This window comes from Salvelinus fontinalis, chromosome 11 (genome assembly GCF_029448725.1).
Source record: "Salvelinus fontinalis isolate EN_2023a chromosome 11, ASM2944872v1, whole genome shotgun sequence".
In the NCBI taxonomy this organism is placed as follows: domain Eukaryota; kingdom Metazoa; phylum Chordata; class Actinopteri; order Salmoniformes; family Salmonidae; genus Salvelinus; species Salvelinus fontinalis.
The window spans coordinates 39,485,630-39,508,402 of record NC_074675.1 but is presented as its reverse complement, the minus strand read 5'-3'; the positions used below and the strand labels follow the sequence as shown (position 1 = coordinate 39,508,402).

The following is a 22,773-nucleotide window of genomic DNA, read 5'->3' as shown; positions in this document are numbered from 1 at the left end:
TCAAATCGGAGGGCCTGTTGTCCGGACCTCTGGCAGTCTCTATGGGGGTGCCACAGGGTTCAATTCTCGGGCCGACTCTCTTCTCTGTATGCATCAATGATGTCGCTCTTGCTGCTGGTGATTCTCTGATCCACCTCTACGCAGACAACACCATTCTGTATCTGGCCCTTCTTTGGACACTGTGTAAACTAACCTCCAGACGAGCTTCAATGCCATTCAACTCTCCTTCTGTGGCCTCCAACTGCTCTTAAATGCAACAAAAACTAAATGCATGCTCTTCAACTGATCACTGCCCGCACCTGCCCGCCCGTCCAGCATCACTACTCTGGACGGTTCTGACTTAGAATATGTGGACAACTACAAATACCTAGGTGTCTGACTAGACTGTAAACTCCTTTCAGACTCACATTAAGCATCTCCAATCCAAAGTTAAATCTAGAATCGGGTTCCTATTTCGCAACAAAGAATCCTTCACTCATGCTGCCAAACATACCCTCGTTAGACTGACCATCCTACGGATCCTCGACTTCTGCGATGTAATTTATAAAATAGTCTCCAACACTCTACTTAACAAATTGGATGCAGTCTATCACAGTGCCATCCGTTTTGTCACCAAAGCCCCATATATTACCCACCACTGCGACCTGTACGTTCTCGTTGGCTGGCCATCGCTTCATACTCGTCGCCAAACCCACTGGCTCCAGCTCATCTACAAGACCCTGCTAGGTAAAGTCCCCCCTTATCTCAGCTCACTGGTCACCATAGCAGCACCCACCCGTAGCACGCGCTCCAGCAGGGATATCTCACTGGTCACCCCCAAAGCCTACTCCTCATTTGGCCGCCTTTCCTTCCAGTTCTCTGCTGCCAATGACTGGAACGAACTGCAAAAATCCCTGAAGCTCTTATCTCCTTCACTAGCTTTAAGCACCAGCTGTCAGAGCAGATCACAGATCACTGCACCTGTACATAGCCCACCTGTTAACAGCCAACTACCTCATCCCCATACTGTATTTATTTATTTATCTTACTCCTTTTCACCCCATTATCTCTACTTGCACATTCATCTTCTGCACATCTACCATTCCAGTGTTTAATTGCTATATTGTAATTACTTCGCCACCATAGCCTATTTATTGCCTTACCTCCCTTATCTTACGTCATTTGCACTCACTGTATATAGACTTTTCTTTTTTATACTGTATTATTGACTGTATGTTTGTTTTTTCCATGTGAAACTCTGTGTTGTTGTATGTGTCGAACTGCTGTGCTTTATCTTGGCCAGGTCACAGTTGTAAATGAGAACTTGTTCTCAACTAGCCTACCTGGTTAAATAAAGGTGAAATCAAATATTCAGCTGCGGGATCGGGGCACCATCAGTACAGAGCTTGCTCAGGAATGTCAGCAGGCAGGTGTGAGTGCATCTGCACGAACAGTGAGGCGAAGACTTTTGGAGGATGGCCTGGTGTCAAGAAGGGGAGCAAAGAAGCCACTTCTCGCCAGGAAAAACATCAGCGACAGATTGATATTGTGCAAAAGGTACAGGAATTGGACTGCTTAGGACTGGGGTAAAGTCATTTTCTCTGATGAACCCCCTTTCCGATTGTTTGGGACATCCAGAAAAAAGATTGTCTGGAGAAGACAAGGTGAGCGCTACCATCAATCCTGTGTCATGCCAACAGTAAAGCATCCTGAGACCATTCATGTGTGGGGTTGCTTCTCATCCAAGGGAGTGGGCTCACTCACAATTTTGCCTAAAACACAGCCATGAATAAAGAATGGTACCAACACATCCTCCGAGAGCAAATTCTCCCAACCATCCAGGAACAGTTTGGTGATGAACAATGCCTTTTCCAGCATGATGGAGCACCTTGCCATAAGGCAAAAGTGATAACTGAGTGGCTCGGGGAACAAAACATCAATATTTTGGGTCCATGGCCAGGAAACTCCCCCGACCTTAATCCCATTGAGAACTTGTGGTCAACCCTCAAAAGGTGGGTGGACAAACAAAAACCCACATATTCTGACAAACTCCAAGCATTGATTATGCAAGAATGGGCTGCCATCAGTCAGGATGTGGCCCAGAAGTTAATTGACAGCATGCCAGGGCGGATTGCAGAGGTCTTGAAAAAGAAGGGTCAACACTGCAAATATTGACTCTTTGCATCAACTTCATGTAATTGTCAATAAAAGCCTTTGACACTAATGAAATGCTTGTAATTATACTTCAGTATTCCATAGTAACATCTGACAAAAATATCTAAAGACACTGAAGCAGAAAACTAATATTTGTGTCATTCTCAAAACTTTTGGCCACGACTGTACTTTAAAACTTTAAAAACTTGAAACACACACACACACTGCTCTCTCCTGAACTAATGCTTAGTATGTCAAGGGTAGTGTTGGATTATGTCTGTAGGCAGGCACATACCACTAAGTTACTGTTGTCAAACACAACTAATATGTCTCAGAAATGTTTGTCAGATGAAGATGCCCTGCGGGCATTGTGAATAATTCCTTTTCAACGTATCACATTCAGACACAAGGTTACTCTGTTTGAATCTACTGCATATATCTACTTAGAGAAGGGAGATCAGATGTCAGTTGGTGGTATTTCTTGTGTGTGTGTGTGTGTGTGTGTGTGTGTGTGTGTGTGTGTGTGTGTGTGTGTGTGTGTGTGTGTGTGTGTGTGTGTGTGTGTGTGTGTGTGTGTGTGTGTGTGTGTGTGTGTGTGTGTGTGTTACTAGTGTGCGGGTCCAGTGGTGGAAAAAGTAATCATTTGTCATATTTGAGTCAAATAAATAATAAATACCTTATTTGGTTTTAAATATACTTAAGTATCAAAAGTAAATGGAATTGCTCAAATATATTTAAGTATTAACAGTAAAAGTATTAATAATTTTAAATTCCTTACATTATGCAAACCAGACTGCACAATTTCCTGTTTTTTATTTATTTACAGATAGCCAGGGGCACTCTACAACACTCAGACATTAATTTATAAACAAAGCACATGTGTTTAGTGAGTCCGCCAGATCAGAGGCATAGGGATGACCAGGGATGTTCTCTTGAGTGTGTGAATTGGACCATTTTCCCGTCAAAATGTAACGACTACTTTTTGGTGTCAGTAAAAAGTACATTATTGGAGTAAAAAGTACATTATTTCCTTTAGGAATGTAGTGAAGTGAAAGTAAAAGTTGGCAAAAAATGTAAATAGTAAAGTACATATACCCCCCAAAAATACTTAAGTAGTATGTTAAAGTATTTTTACTTAAGTACTTTACACCACTGCGCGGGTCAGCTGTTTATTCACCCGCACATGCCCGCAATTGCTAATAACCCATCCGCAACCGCCGATTATATGTGATAAAGTGAAAATCTGTGGCCGCCACCCGACCCTAACTATATAAAATATGTTGTAGGCTACAGTCAAAGACAGCGGAATTATTTATTTGACAGGGTTGCAGGATTATTTTGTTATTGCCTGATTTAGATATGCTTCTGCTTATAATTTCAGTCATTTTGATAGGCTGTTTGTTAGTCAACTTGTCTACTTTGATGCAGATTTTATGTGGTTGAAAAACTATCCGCTTTTATAATCCTTTTGATGATGAAGACAGCACCTCTACAGATGGTATCTAACTGAGCATTGCATTCTCTCAAGATGCAGAATTCTTTTCTCTCCAAATATTGACTATGTTTGGCGTATAATTTTACTACAAGAAATGCTTAATTCTGCAGGAGTTATTATTAAGGCTATGTGTCACGATCGTCGTATGGTGGAAGAGAGGAGGACCAAGGCACAGCGTGATAACAATATAAATATTCTTTTATTGAAGACAAAAAATGAAGAATACTATACAAATTATACAAAACAATAAAACGACGAATGTGAAGCTATAGAACAAATAGTGCTGACACTAAACACTACACATAGACATAGACAATGACCCACAAACTACCTAATGAATATGGCTGCCTAAATATGGTTCCCAATCAGAGACAACGATAGACAGCTGTCTCTAATTGAGAACCAATCTAGGCAACCATAGACATACATACACCTAGACTAGACACTCTAACCAACTAAGCCACAGCACCCATAAACATACAAAAAACCCTAGACAATACAAAACACATACATCCCCCATGTCACACCCTGACCTAACTAAAATAATAAAGAAAACAAAGATAACTAAGGCCAGGGCGTGACACTATGTGAGAGGATATAGACCTACCGTCAGTGTCCCGAATTCAGTTTCCAGTTAACCCATCTGAACAGTAAACTGCAGCTCCCCTGACATGCCATAGGCCTTTTTGAAGTCCCCATCTCGTGACTGTCGACTCTGTATAGCGCCTCACAATCATCACACATAACACTGCTCTCATCCTCTTTTACCACTTCAACAAATCTTTTCCAAACATTACTTTTCTAGCCCTCCCTTCTCTTTATTTTAAACTCTCCTTTTGCAGCTTTTGTGTTATTGACTTAAACTTGGCTCCGTGGATTGACGTAAACTTTTTCTGCCAGTCCCCAAAAGTATTATTTGGCGCAAACAGTTAAGCCCTAAAGTTTATGCACTAATACCAGATAGCCTAAAATAATGAAAGAAAAACCGCAATGTAGCCTATATTAATTGCACAAGAATTATACATTTATAGATATTTTGTTAAGCTATTGTTTCTCTTTTTATTCAATCAAAATTGAATGACCCTAAACCCATACACCTCCCGGATATAACCGCGGGGACTGCGGGTCATGAGTCAACCAGCGGATCATGAAATCCGCTGGTTGAAATTAGTGATTTACACTAGATAGGCCAGCTGCAAAGTCAAAATAGCCTGAATTGTAAAAAATCATTCAAACAATAATTTGCTTTTTCGTCTTAATTTTCAGGTTAGGGTTAGGCATAAGGGTTAGCAGTGAGGTTAAGTTAATGGTTAAGTTTCAAATCTGATTTTATGACATTGTGGCTGTGCCAGCTAGTGACCACTCTGCGGAGCTGCCTCCAGAACAAGATTAATGATGAAAAACGCTAACCTACCAATTTGTCATTATAATGAATATAGAGCCCTTGTTTTTGTCATTACAGGGAGTGCTGTCGATCATTTGTCTAATAACACACCTAGAGGTCAAGTCATTTCACTGGAGATGATGATGCTAAGCAATTTCATATTATGCTAATTATTCTGCGTTCCATCTCACAGATTTTCCTCAAAGTGGCGGAGGACACAGGTGTGGATGTGGAATTTCCAGGTAAATTGCAAGTTTTGCCGTTTGAGTGGAATTTGGGGGGGTTACAATTTAATTGTAGTAGAATAGTTTAATTGTGGACTGATGATATGCAGTATAGACACAAACACTACCGTGTGTGTGTGCACATATACAGTATACACACACACACACACCATTGAGAGTCTTCAAATCAGATCAAATCAAATTGTATTGGTCACATACACATGGTTAGAAGATGTTAATGTTATGTTAATAAAGTGTAGCGAAATGCTTGTGCTTCTAGTTCCAACAGTGCAGTAATATCTAACAATTAATCTAACATTTCCCCAACAACTACCTAATACACACAAATCTAACGGGGTGAATGAGAATATGTAAATATAAATAAACTCAGCAAAAAATAAAACGTCCCCTCACTGTCAACTGCGTTTGTTTTCAGCAAACTTAACATGTGTAAATATTTGTATGAACATAACAAGATTCAACTGAGACATAACCAGAACAAGTTCCACAGACAGGTGACTAACATAAATGGAATAAAGTGTCCCTGAACAAAGGGGGGGGTCACAATCAAAAGTAATAGTCAGTATCTGGTGTGGCCACAAATAAATTTAAACTCAGTTTCTCAAAATTCCTAACATTTAATCCTAAAAATAAAAAATTCCCTGTCTTAGGTCAGTTAGGATCACCACTTTATTTGAAGAATGTGAAATGTGAGAATAATTGTAGAGAGAATGATTTATTTCAGCTTTTATTTCTTTCATCACATTCCCAGTCGGTCAGAAGTTTACATAGACTCAATTAGTATTTGGTAGCATTGCCTTTAAATTGTTTAACTTGGGTCAAATGTTTCGGGTTGACTTCCACACGCTTCCCACAATAAGTTGGGTGAATGTTGGCCCATTCCTCCTGACAGAGCTGGTGTAACTGAGTCAGGTTTGTAGGCCTCCTTGCTCGCACATGCTTTTTCAATTCTGCCCACAAATTTTATATGGTATTGAGGTCAGGGCTTTGTGATGGCCACTCCAATACCTTGACTTTGTTGTACTTAAGCCATTTTGCCGTAACTTTGGAAGTATGCTTGGGGCCATTGTCCATTTGGAAGACCCAATTTGCAACCAAGCTTTAACTTCCTGACTGATGTCTTGAGATGTTGCTTCAATATATCCACATAATTGATGCCATCTATTTTGTGAAGTGCACCAGTCCCTCCTGCAGCAAAGCACCCCACAACATGATGCTGCCACCCCCGTGCTTCACGGTTGGGATGGTGTTCGAGCGAGTAGCGAAGCTGCCGTTACCGTCAATATTACTCACCAACATGTAATCATTGGACAATGAATTAGACGAGGTCCGATCACGAATATCCTACCAACGGGACATCAAAAACTGTAATATCATATGTTTTACGGAATCGTGGCTGAATGACGACATGGATATTCAGCTAGCGGGATATACGCTGCACCGGCAGGATAGAACAGCACACTCCGGTAAGACGAGGGGGGGTGGTCTGTGCATATTTGTAAACAACAGCTGGTGCAAGTAGAGTATATTGTGATAAATTGCAGGCCACTACTTGCCTAGAGAGTTCTCAGCTATACTTTTTGTGGCTGTTTATTTACCACCACAAACAGATGCTGGCACTAAGACCGCACTCAGTCACCTGTATAAGGAAATTAGCAAACAGGACACCACTCACCCAGAGGCGGCGCTCCTAGTGGCCGGAGACTTTAATGCAGGGAAACTTAAATCAGTTCTACCAAATCTTTATCGACATGTTACATGTGCAACCAAAGGGGGAAAAAATGAGATCACTTGTTCTCCACACACAGAGACGGGTAAAAAGCTCTCCCTCGCCCTCCATTTGGTGAATCCGACCACAACTCTATCCTCCTGATTCATCCTTACAAGCAAAAATTTAAGCAGGAAGCACCAGTGACTCGGTCTATAAAAAAGTGGTCAGATGAAGCAGATGCTAAACTACAGGACTGTTTATCTATCACAGACTAGAACATGTTCCGGAATTCTTCCGATGACATTGAGGAATACACCACATCAGTCAATGGCTTTATCAATAAGTGCATCGAGGACGTCGTCCCCACAGTGACTGTACGTACATACCCCAACCAGAAGCCATGGATTCAAGGCAACATCCGCACTGAGCTAAAAGGTAGAGCTGCCGCTTTCAAGGTGCGGGACTCTAACCCGGAAGCTTACAAGAAATCCTGCTATGCCCTGCGACGAACCGTCAAACAGGCAAAGCATCAATACAGGGCTAAGATTGAATCATACAACACCGGCTCCGACGCTCATCGGAACACAAAGCTGAAGGGGGCCAGACGGATTACCAGGACATGTGCTCCGGGCATGTACTGACCAACTGGCAGGTGTCTTCACTAACATTTTCAACAAGTCCCTCTGCAACTGGATCCTGGACTTACTGACGAGCCGCCCCCAGATGGTGAGGGTAGGTAGCAACACATCTGCCACGCTGATCCTCAACACTGGAGCTCCCCAGGGGTGCGTGCTCAGTCCCCTCCTGTACTCCCTGTTCACCCACGACTGCATGGCCAGGCACGACTCCAACACCATCATTAAGTTTGCAGACGACACAACACTGGTAGGCCTGATCACCGACAACGACGAGACAGCCTATAGGGAGGAAGTCAGAGACCTGGCCGGGTGGTGCCAGAATAAAAACCTATCCCTCAACGTAACCAAGACTAATGAGATGATTATGGACTACAGGAAAAGGAGCACCGAGCACGCCCCCATTCTCATCAACGGGGCTGTAGTGGAGCAGGTTGAGAGCTTCAAGTTCCTTGGAGTCCACATCAACAACAAATTAGAATGGTCCAAACACACCAAGACAGTCGTGAAGAGGGCACGACAAAGCCTCTTCCCCCTCAGGAAACTAAAAAGATTTGGCATGAGTCCTGAGATCCTCAAAAGGTTCTACAGCTGCAACATCGAGAGCATCCTGACCGGTTGCATCACTGCCTGGTACGGCAATTGCTCGGCCTCCGACCACAAGGCACTTCAGAGGGTAGTGCGTACGGCCCAGTCCTTCCATCCAGACGTCCAGGACCTCTACACCAGGCGGTGTCAGAGGAAGGCCCTAAAAATTGTCAAAGACCCCAGCCACCCCAGTCATAGACTGTTCAGTCTCCTACCGCATGGCAAGCAGAACCAGAGTGCCAAGTCTTGGACAAAAAACTACTCCTGAACAGGTAACCAAATGGTTACCCGGACTATGTGCATTGTGTGCCCCCCTCCCAGCCCCTCTTTTACACTGCTGCTACTCTCTGTTTTATCATATATGCATAGTCACTTTAACTATACATTCATGTACATACTACCTCAATTGGCCAGACCAACCAGTGCTCCTGCACATTGGCTAACCGGGCTATCTGCATTGTGTCCCACCACCCACCAACCCCTCTTTTTACGCTACTGCTACTTTCTGTCCATCATATATGCATAGTCACTTTAACCATACTTACATGTACATACTACCTCAATAAGCCTGACTAACTGATGTCTGTATATAGCCTTGCTACTGTTATTTTCAAATGACTTTTTGCTGTTGTTTTATTTCTTTACTTACCTACACACACACACACACACACACACACACACACACACACACACACACACCTTTTTTTCGCACTATTGGTTAGAGCCTTTAAGTTAGCATTTCACTGTAAGGTCTACACCTGTTGTATTCGGCGCACGTGACAAATAAACTTTGATTTGATTTCCCATTGGGCCAGGTGTGAATGTTCTGGGACCCTAAACCTACAAAGCCAATTTGAATACATTTGGAAGCCCATCCACCGTTGAAGGTCCAGGAAGAACAAATTAATATCACGATATACCTTTATCATGTTGATGTGTGATATCATATTAAATGATTGATATTGTTACCCTCAGCTAGTGATATGACACTGGATAGGCCACAAGCGGTTGCTATTATTTCTGTATGGTATTCAAAACGGTAAATGGGTAATGCCAATTCAACTGATCTTCTGTGTATTATTTTAGATAACAAAGCACTTTTGGTAAGAGACAAGACAAGAAGTTCAAGGGAATCCAAGCGGCAACGGCAAAGCCTGACCAATGTCGGGAACACTTCAGACAAAGTGACTGGGAAAAGGGGTATGTGCTTACCTTTCAATAATTTACTAAATATATAAAATAAAAAATAGGCCTATTCTGAGGTAGAGACATGATGTCTTATTGCAAATGAATGGTATTGTTCTGTTTTCTTTATGTCCTCCCTGTCTATTGTTATGATCCAACTGAAGCTGAAGTGAAAGCCAAGTTCACAAGCAGAGTGGAGGGTACGTATACCGAGTTAAAATTTTAATAGGGATAGCCTCCTTTTTTCCAATTTTTGCCTAAAATGACATACCCAAATCTAACTGCCTGTGGCTCAGGCCCTGCAGCAAGGATATGCATATTCTTGGTACATTTTGAAAGGAAACACTTTGAAGTTTGTGGAAAGACAATAGATCTGGTAGAAGAAAATACAAAGAAAAAACAAACTTTTTCCCCCCCCACCATCTTTGAAATGGAACAGAAAGGTCCTAAATCCAGCCATCACTCTGGTTGTAATTCAGTGTATGTGTAAAGTTTCAGACTAATAACTTGAAGTATGAGCAAGCTACATGACATTTAGTCACCCAGGTACATTTGGGCAAATCATGAAGGAGACATTTACATTACATTTTCCTGCAAGAATATCGTCAAATCTGTATACTTGGACTTTTCCAGTATTAGTAGCTATATTGTAAGTTCAACATTTGCAAAACACACAGTTTTCATAACTTCATAAATCTCCATATTCGTGTAACTTTGTCCAAAAGGAAAAGGCTTGCTGTCGCACAAGGTTAGCAGCAGATGCGACAGATACGGGGTTTCCGCATACTCCCAAAAAGTCCAGCTCATTGGCTATCTAGCTTTGTTTGACCCCGATTGGTGCTTATTTGACAAAGTTACAGTCAATCAAGTGAAGACCACCCGTGTCATCGGCGCGCCATGAATGCGACGCTCTCTGACCAAATTTGGTGTCCTATAGGATATACTACAGTACACACCTAATGATATAGTGAAGTCTGGTTACGTTCTAGGATCTCTGAGGAATAAATACGAACGTGATTTGACTGGTTGAAACAACGTTTAGGGTTAGATTTTCACAGATTCCTTTCTTTGCGAATTGAATGAGTGGAAATACAAAATCGATCGTGCATGCTATATGGACCTTTTTAGGATATGAAAAGGGATTTTATCTAACAAAACAACACTTCATGTTATCTCTGGGACCCTTTGGATGATAAATCAGAGCAAGAATTCAGAATGTAAGTACACATTTCACCTTCAGAGGTGAATTTATCAAACCTGTCGCGGTGAATATAGTGTTTTGTTGTTAGGAGCTCTCCTTAAACAATAGCATGCCATTTTTTCGCAGTAATAGCTACTGTAAATTGGACAGCGCAGTTATATTAACAAGAATTTAGGCTTTCCGATATAAGACACTTATATGTACCAACATTTGTTGTTTCTCTAATATCTGCAATCGTGACACACGGCGCAGCATGATATACAACTGTCCCGTTGACGGGTTGCCGATCTTTAAGAAGTTGGCACACACATTCATATGTTTTCACGAAGCCTCATTATTTGCTGATCTCTGACAATTAACACTGGAGAAGACGCAAAAGGTCAGTCATTGTGACCGTTCTTGCTCCATTATCTCCTTGGTTGGCAACAGAGTCAATTTGTCACACAGTTGCAGCTTTTCCACACCTGGCGGCCATTTTGGAAAGCCAAACAAAATCCCATAGCCCTTTCAATTCATATTCCACGCAGGAGATTTTCATTTTACATGATGCAATAGTATCAGAAAATGCCCACCTCCTTTACAAGTTCTCCCTGAGCAAGCCCACTTATGAAACACATTTTATTTCACAATTGACATATGCTTTGTTTCAAAAATACTTCTGTTGGACTTTTTAGACAGATAAGAGGCCACATTGCTTATTTTGTGGGCTTTGTTTTACTCATTAAGATGGTGTTATTTTCTACACTGTGAGAGAGGCTAAAACATTTTCATTCACTTCCTACAAACCTAAGAGCCTAACAGATTGTCAGATGGTTTTCATTCACTTCATGATCACTGTATTGTACCTAAGATGCACTGAATCATCTGTGTTATTGTAGACATTTTGTATGCCCTCCATTTTAGATGTGGAGAGAGTGGCCAATGTGAATGGGAAGGGCTCCAGTGTGATAATGGGATGGGAACTAATCCGGAGACAATTCCTGGCCCTCTTCATCAAACGTTTCCACCACGCACGCAGGAGCCGCAAAGGCATCATTGCTCAGGTAATGACCACACACAAACCCCATAGTTCTCTACGCCTCTGTTCTCTATACCCTTAAGTGTAGTAGTGTCATGAAAATAATCCATTATATTGTAAAAAGAGGTGGCTACGTACCGTAGGGGGAAGTAGTTTGACAAATAGATATGATAATAATACTACCAACTCTTCAGTCTGTGGAGGAGAAAAATGAATGCTCAATCCCTATGTATGCAACAAACCTAGAATGTATTATACGTTTCTTAAGGAAAGGGGATGTTTTGTCTTATCTGAAGGGCTTATCTGTCTTATCTGCCAAGGAGACAGAGCCCGTCACAACTTTAAGAGATGCTCTGTAATGTAAACTCAAATCTGTTTAGAACACAGACAAACACACACACACGCACACACCAGCTATGAGAACTTCCTGTCTCCCCTCATAACGGTTTCCACTTTAAATTAATAGGAACCTCAAAGTCAAAGAGATGTCTATGATTTTTTTGGGTTGACTTTTTTTTCCTAATTTGTTAGTATGCTAATAATGTGGTTTCATTAGTTATGTATCAAATAAGATTATCATAACAATTAGCTCGCTGGCAGGTTGATATTAGCCTGTAAAGTGTGTGTCCGTATCGTTTTGTGAGTTATTTTAATTTCGAGTCAGAACCAATACATGGTTATCTATTTACATGACACCTTACATTTACTTTTCGTCAGCGATGATGCACAATTGTTGACGTACACACTCAGATTTTCTGTTTCTTTGTCATTTACTTTGAGCCCTGTTCCACTAATAATCATATTGATGCCAATCTTTATTCATAACACGTGTGTAGACATGGTGCAACCCCATCAGCGATGAATGATACCACGACATTGAAATAATTACACTCCAAAGGCACCATCATCATGAAGTACTCCACTCCACTTCTCCTATTCGCCCGTGTGTAAACCTACCACCTGCCTCATTCTGGAACACACTTCCCCCTGTAACTCGCTGCAATACCGATCATACCATTAGTCACTGTCAATACCGGACGTGACTATGTTTTGTTAGCGAGGGGAGGTGTGTGTGGAGTGAATGTGAGTCCCAAATGGCATCCTATTTCCTATATAGTGCACTACTTTTGACTATGAGCCCTCATCCAAAGTTGTCCACTATAAAGGGAACAGGATTCCAATTGGGACGCAGGCTTTGTTTCATGGCTCCTCTCCTCCCTCCTTCTTCCTCTCGTTCCACCTCTCTTCCTGCCCATTCATGTCACTTGCGGGGCTGACAAAGGGCCTGACCGTCATGTAAATAGCTCGCATTGTTAGCTTATATGAATGTGGCGTGAGGTAATCTCTTTAAACAGAGTCAGTGGGGAATTCAAAAAGAGATGATGGTGTGAGACTCAAAAGGAAGTGATTTATGGGGACGAAAGTTAGGAGATGGACGGTTAAGGATGTGGACTTGAGGAAGTGGTAGGGAGGCAAGCTCTTGTGTCATGTGAGCCCAGGTGACTGAATCGGAACTCGACTTACGTACCTGAGACTGATTGCGATGGCTTTTCGATAGGTTATGCCAGAGCTGTGTGTGGAAGCATTGTGCTTGATTCAAAATGGATGTCCTCTGCCTTCACTGCAGATGACCCTCCTTCCAATGGATGCACATAGATATCATTCAGGGCCAGGCCTCTGTTTCCCTGAATGTTCATAGTGTTAAACTTTAGATTCTGTTGTTGGCATCAAAGCGGTTTTCTTAAAACCATTGTTGCACCCAAAGGGATGAATACAATAGTCATGGTTCAAGTGACGGGGGGCAAATCAAAGAATTTCAATATTGGGCACCCCCAAGACACGTTTGGTACACTAAACAGTTAAAGTATAAATTGAACACTGACGGTAGTTTGTGGCAAAGTGTATTGATATTTAGTCACACTTTTGTGTGCTATGCCAAACAATTGGTATTAACTTTACACTTCATGAACAGTCATCGTAAAAACGAATAAATATTTTATGCGGGAAACCAGTCCCATGACACGGCAACTTTTACCCACAAAGAAAAGAGTCTCTACTTCCTTATATAATTTTAAACTCATATTACATCGACATTTTCATTGAAAAGTGAATTCTGTCAATTTACAAGGTAGCATACAGGGAATTGAAAGAACATAGTCTAGGTTTTATAATCTCCTAGACATTGACCTTCCAGTCGCTTTGTTCTACCGTTTCTCTATTTTCCTGTGATTCACTAGTCGGTTAATTGATGAGCTGAGCTGCACTCGGTGACTTCCTCTCAGATATGTAACCAATGGTAACAAGGTTACATCTACTTAACTTGGTACATAAAATAGCTTTCTGTGGTGTTCTGAAATGTTCCATCAATTGCTAACTAACTCTTATTAGTGATCAAATTAGCCTGTGTATTGCAGTGAGTCTTTGTTATTAGCTGAATTAGTCTAATTTATTATCGTTGTTGTTATTTCCGGCCAATTAACCGTGTTTATAATTTAAAGGCCAACATTGTCTATTGTATAATGTGGAAGATTCAGAATTTTACAGACGTTCTTATCCAGAGCAACTCACGGTTAGTGAATCCATCTTAACATAGCTAGGTGAGACAAAGGCCTTGTCCGAAATCTGTTTTGCCTACTACTTACTTAAACTACATACTGTGTACTAATCGTACTACATACTATTTAGAATGTACTGTTTAGTAAAAACGAATACGATAAGCTACAAGTATCAGCATACTAGTCTCATCCTACTGAGAATGTGTCATATAATACACAGTTGTGTTTATTCCCTCCATTCCTTCATTTTGGTACAGAGCTCCTCTCAGCTGATTATCAGCTGTGGTCAAATATACGTGGCTCTCAAAAGACGACTCTCTTCCTCAATAGTGTGCAACAAATTCTACTGTATGAAAATTAAAAATGACTTTCTGGCATTTAAAGCATAATACATTTTCGAAATTTCACATAATATAAAACCATTTTTTTCACATGCCCAAAATGCCTACTATTTAGAACGCTAGTACAGGTATTTGAACACAACCAATGACATATCACAGTCATAGTAAGTACATTTTTTCGTGATAAAAGTAGTTAAAAGCCGAATCAGTGTTGGCAAGAAAAGACCAGTGTGAGTGTTAGGGTGGATTGAGAACATGTTGGCATGAATATGATGCATATCAAAATCCCTGTTGATGGCTTAGAATTAAATATTACGCTGTTAATAGTATATCATATACCACTATGGTTGATGGTCTGTTTTATGTGTAGTTTGGTGTACATATTAGGACATATGCTACATCAGATATTTTAAGATTAGCATTTAGCATGTTGGATGCAGTTTTCTTTTGGATGTCTGATGCAGCATGTACGACCTAATGTGTGCACAGCACAGGCCCTGTGCGTTTCTCAAGCAATTGGATAGGCAAGCTAGTTGATTCACAAAAACAAATGTTTGACCAAATACAATGCTATTTCTCTGTAAATAAATTAACAACAGACTTTCAGCATGCTTATAGAGAAGGGCACTCAACATGTACTGCACTGACACAAATGACTGATGATTGGTTGAAAGAAATTGCTAATAAGAAGATTGTGGGAGCTGTACTGTTTGATTTCAGTGCAGCCTTTGCTATTAATCACCCTAACCTATTGTTGAAAAAACTTAGGTGCTATGGCTTTTCAACCTCTGTCATATCGTGGATTCAGAGATATCTATCTAATAGAACTCAAAGGGTTTTCTTTAATGGAAGTGTCTCTAATGTCAAACATGTAAAGTGTGGTGTACCGCAGGGCAGCTCTCTAGGGCCTCTACTCTTTTCTATTTTTACCAATGACCTTCCACTGGCATTAAACAAAGCATGTGTGTTCATGTATGCTGATGAGTCAACCATATATTCATCAGCAACCACAGCTAATGAAGTCACTGAAACCCTTAACAAAGAGTTGCAGTCTATTTTGGAATGGGTGGCCAGTAATAAACTGGTACTGAACATCTCTAAAACTAAGAGCATTGTATCTGGTACAAATCATTCCTTAAGTGCTAGACCTCAGCTGAATCTGGTAATGAATGGTGTGGGTGTTGAACAAGTTGAGGAGACTAAATTACTTGGCGTTACCTTAGATTGTAAACTGTCATAGTCAAAACATATAGATTCAATGGTTGTAAAGATGGGGAGAGCTCTAGCCGTAATAAAGAGATGCTCTGCTTTTTCGACACCACACTCCTAAAAGCAAGTTCTGCAGGCTCTAGTTTTGTCTAATCTTGATTATTGTCCAGTCGTATGGTCCAGTGCTGCAAGGAAATACCTAGTTAAGCTGCAGCTGGCCCAGAACAGAGCGGCACATTTAGCTCTTAATTGTAATCAGAGGGCTGATATAAATACTATGCATGTCTCTCTTGGCAAAGAGTTGAGGAGAGACTGACTGCAACAATTCTTCTTTTTATAAGAAATATTAATGTGTTGAAAATCCCAAAGTGTTTGCATAGTCAACTTACACACAGCTCTAACACACACACTTATCCCACCAGACATGCCACCAGGGGTCTTTTCGTAGTCCCCAAGTCCAGAACAAATTCAAGAAAACGTACAGCATTATATAGAGCCCTTATTGCATGGAACTTCCTTCCATCTCATATTGCTCAAATAAACAGTAAAACCTGGTTTCATAAAACAGATAAAGAAACACCTCGTGGCACAATGCCTCTCCCCTATTTGACATAGATCGTTTGTGTGTATGCATTGATATGTAGGCTACGTGTGCCTTTTTAAAATGTACTGTGTGTAGTTCAGTCCTTGAGCTGTTCTTGTCTGATGATGTTCTGTATTATGTAATTCTATATTATGTTTCATGTTTTGTGTGAACCCTAGGAAGAGTAGTTTCTGCTTTTGCAACAGCTAATGGGGATCCTAATATAATAACAAATACCAAATATGCCAACTAGCCAGTCTGCCCTCTCTAATTAAATATAATAAAATGAATCCGTTTTTTTTTTACAGTGAATCTGAAAACACTATAATTGTTTTTTGGTGTTTGTACCCATTTACAAATATGATCTTCCTTGTTTCACCAAATTTGAGAGTGTGGTAAACTTGTAGTCTGTGGAGCACATTGTGAACTTAATGACTTTTCTCTATTGTTTGGGGTGTGTTCACAGAAAAAATACTACGAGCTGCCACACACAATTACAGTCTGAGAGAAAGTGTGTGTGTTCGGGATTATCTAATTTAGAGGCTTTTCAGTTGTTGCAGACTATTATTTTAGCTGTGCCCGCATTTACATAGAACTCTGTGGTAAATATAGCATTTTTCATTTGTATTGTACTGTATGAATGGGTTCCGGAAATTGCAGCATGTAATTAATTAAGTTCAGCAAACCTCCCTCTTCAGTGGAGTATCTAGCAGTACAAGTGTTTAAAGATTAAATATATTGTCCATTCTGTCTGACCTTTTTGTCAGCTCCAAGAATGGAAATGAAAAGGGAACATTTTACATGGAGAAGAGAAAAGGGGGGAAGTCGTGGTGGCAGGAAAAGAGAACAGCGCAAAATGAATTATGCCTAAGTAGGCGGCAGTTGACAAAGCAAGTGTTTGAAAGTGTTTAATCAAACTCCTTACACATGCAAGGCAGCCAAAACAAGTAAACGGCAAGCATTATAATTGACGAGGGTATAAAAGCGTTTGGTCCCGTGTCTGATTGTGTGCATCACTTTCATTGTGGATTGTAACGGAGAGGGCGGGGGTGATGATGGGGGGTAGGGGTGGAATGATGTTACTGCAGTAGTGTTGGATGTTATGAATTCACCTCCCCATGTCTTCCACACCTGCGCCAGCACACATGCACATGCAAATGCACGACACAAGACAGACGTATGCAATCATACACCACATGCAGACACGATTTATATGCAGTGTGGTCCAACATGATTGGATCCCTTGGTAAAGGTGAGTTAAAAAGACAATAAAATGAATATAATGAGCAACAAAAACATGGGGAAATGATATTATTCTAAAACATTTTATGAGATTGGAGAACACATTGGGAGAGATCTTACACCATTCCTCCATACGTAATCTTTCCAGATCCTTGATATCCTTTGTCTGCGGTTATGGACTACGCTGTTCAATTCAAAGTCCGGAAGGCGAGATAGCCATTGCAAACTGTTGATAATATGTTCAAGAGATTTATGGCGTGAATTTTGATGTGTGCTTTGGGTTATTGTCTTGCTGGAAGATTCACTTGCGGCCAAGTTTCAGCCTCGTGGCAGAGGCAGCCAGGTTTTTGGCAAAATACTTGGTAAAGTTCATGATGCCGTTGACCTTAACAAGTGTGGAAGGAAGGATAGCCCCATACCATCAAAGATCCACCACCATATTGTACAGTAGTGATGAGGTATTTTCTGCCTATGCATTGTTCTTTCCAAGGCCAAACCCACCATAGCAGATTTGTGGTAATGATACTTAGTTTGAATTGAATTGTAAGTATGCAGTCCAGTACAGGACATTCCACTCTGGATGAAAGCACATGACAAGTGAAAAGACAAATCATCATCTTTATCCCTGATTGCTCCCAGCGTTTGCTAATTGGATTGCGCAGTAACACTTCGATGCTTCCTCAAGGGAGCCTCGGTCGGACACATGAAACCACACCCCTTTTCTGATTCTGCAGAGAAAATGGTTAATTTGGTTGGCTGGTGAAAGTAGTATTGTAACACATATGACTTTAGATATCCCACTACAAGAAAAAGGGGGTTACCTAGTCAGTTGTATAACTGAATGCTTTCAACTGAACTGTGTCTTCCGCAGTTAACCCAACCCCTCTGAATCAGAGAGGTGCAGGGGACTGACTTAATTAACATAATGTACACATCATCAGCGCCCAGGGAACAGTGGGTTAATTACCTTGTTCAGGGGCAAAACGGCAGATTTTTACCTTGTCAGCTCGGGGATTCGATCCAGCAACCTTTCGGTTACTGGTCCAACACTCGTACCCACCAGCCAGGTAGTATACAGTATACTGTATACAATATATGCATGTAACGGGGTGGCAGGTAGCCTAGTAGTTAGAGCGTTGGGCCAGTAACTGAAAGGTTGCTGGATCAAATCCCCGAGCTGACAAGTTAAAAATCTGTCATCCTGCCCCTGAACAAGGCAGTTAACCCACTGTTCCCCGGTAGTCCGTCATTGTAAATAAGAATTTGTTCTTAACTGACTTGCCTAGTTAAATAAATAAGAAAGTTATGTGGATAGTCAGTAATTGTCATTAACTGATATTAAACGCATTGTGTCGGCCTTCTGTAACAGTGTTTTCACAGGATAGGATACCTAAAAAAGGCATTGCCAAAGAAGTGTAATTTTGCAGCAGATTCTGATATTATGTCTATGTCACACAGGTGATTCTGCCAGCTATCTTCGTCTGCCTGTCTCTCATCTTTTCCGTCATCATCCCCCCTTTTGCTGAGTACCCGAATCTGGAGCTGCAGCCATGGATGTACGGGCTGCCTCAAACGACATTCTACAGGTGAGCCATTGATACGTCATGCTCTCGGACTTTATAATCACGCCTTTATCAGTACAGGTGAATATGCTGAGATTTGTATTGCATTTGTGTAAATGTAGTGAACTCAGCAGGGTAACCTGACCAGGACAATATATAAAGTTATTCTACTATGATGTTAAGAATAATGGGCATACTGTTTATCTGAGTTCAGAAACCACATAGGCGATGGAGGTGGATCGCTCCTAGTACCAATGTTTGGAGGGACATTTTTTTTTAAGACTTTTTTTAAATTTGGGTGCGTCCCCAATGCCACCCTATTCTGTATATAGTGCACAAATATGGTGATATTTGGGACTGAGATTTACTGTCTTTCTGGGGGAGAGTAGAGAGCAGTGGAGATGCCTCACAAAGCCCAGTGTGTACAAACTGGCAGGGTAATAATCTGGCTTCAGCCTTGACATGGCAGTGCATGTCAGGATCCAATGTTTGAGCTCTGACTCGCATAATCTGTCAAAGAAATGAAGTTACATTTGTATTACTCTCATGAGGAGACATATAGCTGCCTATTTGATGGACAGAAGATATACCATCACTCCCAGTAACACTGAGTTGAATCCCAGATGTCAAGGCATAATTAATTGTACACACTTTTAAGGATGCCAGCTGAGCTCTGGTGTAGACGGAAGGAAAATTGTGGAATCAGTTGCATAGCTGGTTTAACAATGGTTTATTTCATCCTTGTTTAAGTGTCACAGAAAAACACTTACATTTACAGTGTCTATACAAGGACACCCTCAATCTCAGCTGGATTTTTTTTCTGATGAGATTGAGGCTGTGTTAATATGGACACCATATATATTCTATACATACTGTAACATATTGGCAAGTTGTTTTTTATACTTACAGTAACACAGATTTCTTTGAGAAATTCTTGCATTGCATTTTGGGGTTTGCTTTTAAAAAACATTAAAATAAATAGAAGTAATGTGAAAAACATGTTGAATATTTAATAGAGTTCCCTCCTCCTGCTCGTTGATATTCTACGGAGGTTTGCTTATTTTGTCCAAGGGAGATCATTGTAATAGATTGATCGAGTTGGACGGTTTAGACAGAACTATCAGGCTCTAGCATGTTGCTATGGAAATCACAGGTATGTTTTTTTGTGTTTTTTTTACTGTCTAGAGATTCACCTTCTTAGTTGAAATGAGGCTAAAGGCAGTGAGTCTTAACTGCAATTGTTACACCACATTAAATATGCAGTATTCATCAGAACAACCAGAAACTAGCCTTGGTATGTGTCACCATTAGCAAGCTAAAGTTTTTTCTCTTCTCTGGCATTGTCTGTGGTCAATTACTGCACATAGCCTTCCCCGTGAATTATTTTAAGACACTTCCCTTTGTGATGTCTGGAAAAGCCACAAGAGGCTTGATCCTGTTCTATACAGACAGAGAGAGTATATAGTACATGCTCCAGCTGAAATAGTCAATGTCAACTAAACGTGACCTGGAAATTTGACAAAAAAAACCCCCAGGTTAAAACGACTGGTTTTAAAAGCAATTGTTATGCTCCTAATGTTTAAAATGAACATGTATAACATCATGTCTATGCTGTGCAATTTAATGCAACTTCATATCCCTTAATAATGAAGTATTTGAACAGTATGGTCGAACATTGACGACACTTTTCGATTCAAACATAAACATGATTAGGCTTGTCCCATGAACAAAATATTCTTAAGACTTAATTTCTTTAACAATGTGATATCCGTACAATGTGTGTCTCCGATGAGAGGGGAGTTGAAAGGAGTGGGTTGAATGCGCAATCTGATCCCTACTCCATGATATTTAAAGTTCAAGTTAATCCATCTGACATGGAGTGGAGGTTATACAACCGAAATAATGATGAGAACCATTCTTTCCTCCAAGGCAGTCTTACGAGAAAGCAACCACTTTATTTTACACTCAAGGAAACACATATTTCCTGCCAGAACATTATGCCTCTTCAATAAATAGCCCTATTTTATTTCAGAGAGTGGGCGTCGGCTACATTAGTATTACAACACTCAGATCTGCATTATTTGTTCTAATTCATTGCATCTAAATGGACTATTACTACTACTGTAAGATTTTCTCTTTCAGTACATTAACCAAGATTAAACCTAAGATTAGTTCCAGTGTGTCTCTGTGTTCATTTTGTCACCCCAATAGTCTTGTTACCTTGAATAACTGTTCATCCCAGTTGTGTCCCAAATCACACCCTATTCCAAATATAGTGTACTGCCCTGGTCAAAAATAGATCACTGTAAGGGAATAGGGTGCTATTTGGGACACATTCCCAACTATCATTAATGGTAAAACAGATGGCTGAGCATAATCCATTTTTGCAATCAACCACTTCGATTTCTCTCCTCGCTTATGGCGGAGGAAATTATATACTTTAGACTGACCTTCATGAGAGATAAATGAGCCTATAAACATTGTACTAATCCCATTGGCCAGCAGTGACCACGCTGGACCCTAGTTATGATCTTTATGAAATGCTGTGTTTTTAGAGCCAAGATAAAGAGCAGAGTTTGTGTGTACATTGATTTGTAAACTGTCTGTTTTCCCTCCAGGCACATACGTAGAGTGCTCGGATGTAAACAAACAGATGGAGCATACTGTATGCACACGTGCACACACACACACACAAACACATACACACACACACACACACACACACACACACACACACACACATATACACACACACACACACACACACACACACACACACGCACACGCACACGCACACGCACACACACGCACACAGTTTATGTTATGTTGACATCTGCTCCATTCAGAATGCCAAGAGCTTTTCTCATCCATACCTGCTAAGTGGTATGTTTTCATTTGGAAATGTAGTGTTCTCAACAAAATGCCAGTGCCATAAAATTATTACGCTCTCATCCTTCATTACACTAATCACGGTTGCATGTTAGCTGGGTATCTTGCACTACTTTAAATAAAAAATACAATATACACTCCTGTTGATCTAATTTCCTTTTGGCCAATTTAAATATACCCATCCTCCTAATCTTGGTTGATTCAGTGAGCCAAGACCTTAGTGACCTAATCAATGCTATGGCGTGCTTGATGACCCCCGATTACAGTATCTCGTCCAGTAACTTAAACCCCCAAAGTTCCACCAGGATAGAACTAATGATGCCGAAGGAGATGGCTGCCGTTTTACACTCCCGTAACCAATTGTGCTATTGTGTATGTTTTTTCGCGTTATTTGTAACTTATTTTGTACATAATGTTTCTGCCACCATGTCTTATGACCGAAAAGAGCTTCTTGATATCAGGGCAGCGATTAGTCACCCCGTACTGGAGGAATTCTTCTTCTTCAACGAGTTGGATGGGAAGGATTTACTTCGGACGCCCGACCGGGCCCTCATCCCTGTCATTTGCAGGAGGAAAAGACGGAGATATCGTGGACGACGGTCCGGGTGCCTTGTAAGGATCCATCACCGAGAGGGTAATCTACCTTTACCATCGGTCCTGTTAGCCAACGTACAATCAATCGATAATAAAATAGACGTACGAGCACGTATATATCCTACCAACGGGACATTAAAAACTGTAATATATTATGTTTCACCGAGTCGTGGCTGAACAACGACATGATTAACATATAGCTG

General features: G+C 40.8%; 1 protein-coding gene across 1 annotated transcript in view; it reads left to right on the top strand.

Moving 5' to 3' along the window:
- LOC129865721 (phospholipid-transporting ATPase ABCA1-like) overlaps nt 1-22,773 on the top strand; it is a 295,904-nt gene that overhangs the window by 155,204 nt on the left and 117,927 nt on the right. Inside the window, exons 25-29 of the mRNA XM_055938689.1 lie at nt 5,206-5,254; nt 9,278-9,391; nt 9,541-9,576; nt 11,481-11,620; nt 18,984-19,111. Of these exons, the coding sequence (XP_055794664.1) occupies nt 5,206-5,254; nt 9,278-9,391; nt 9,541-9,576; nt 11,481-11,620; nt 18,984-19,111 (467 nt within the window). The remainder of the gene's footprint in view (nt 1-5,205; nt 5,255-9,277; nt 9,392-9,540; nt 9,577-11,480; nt 11,621-18,983; nt 19,112-22,773) is intronic.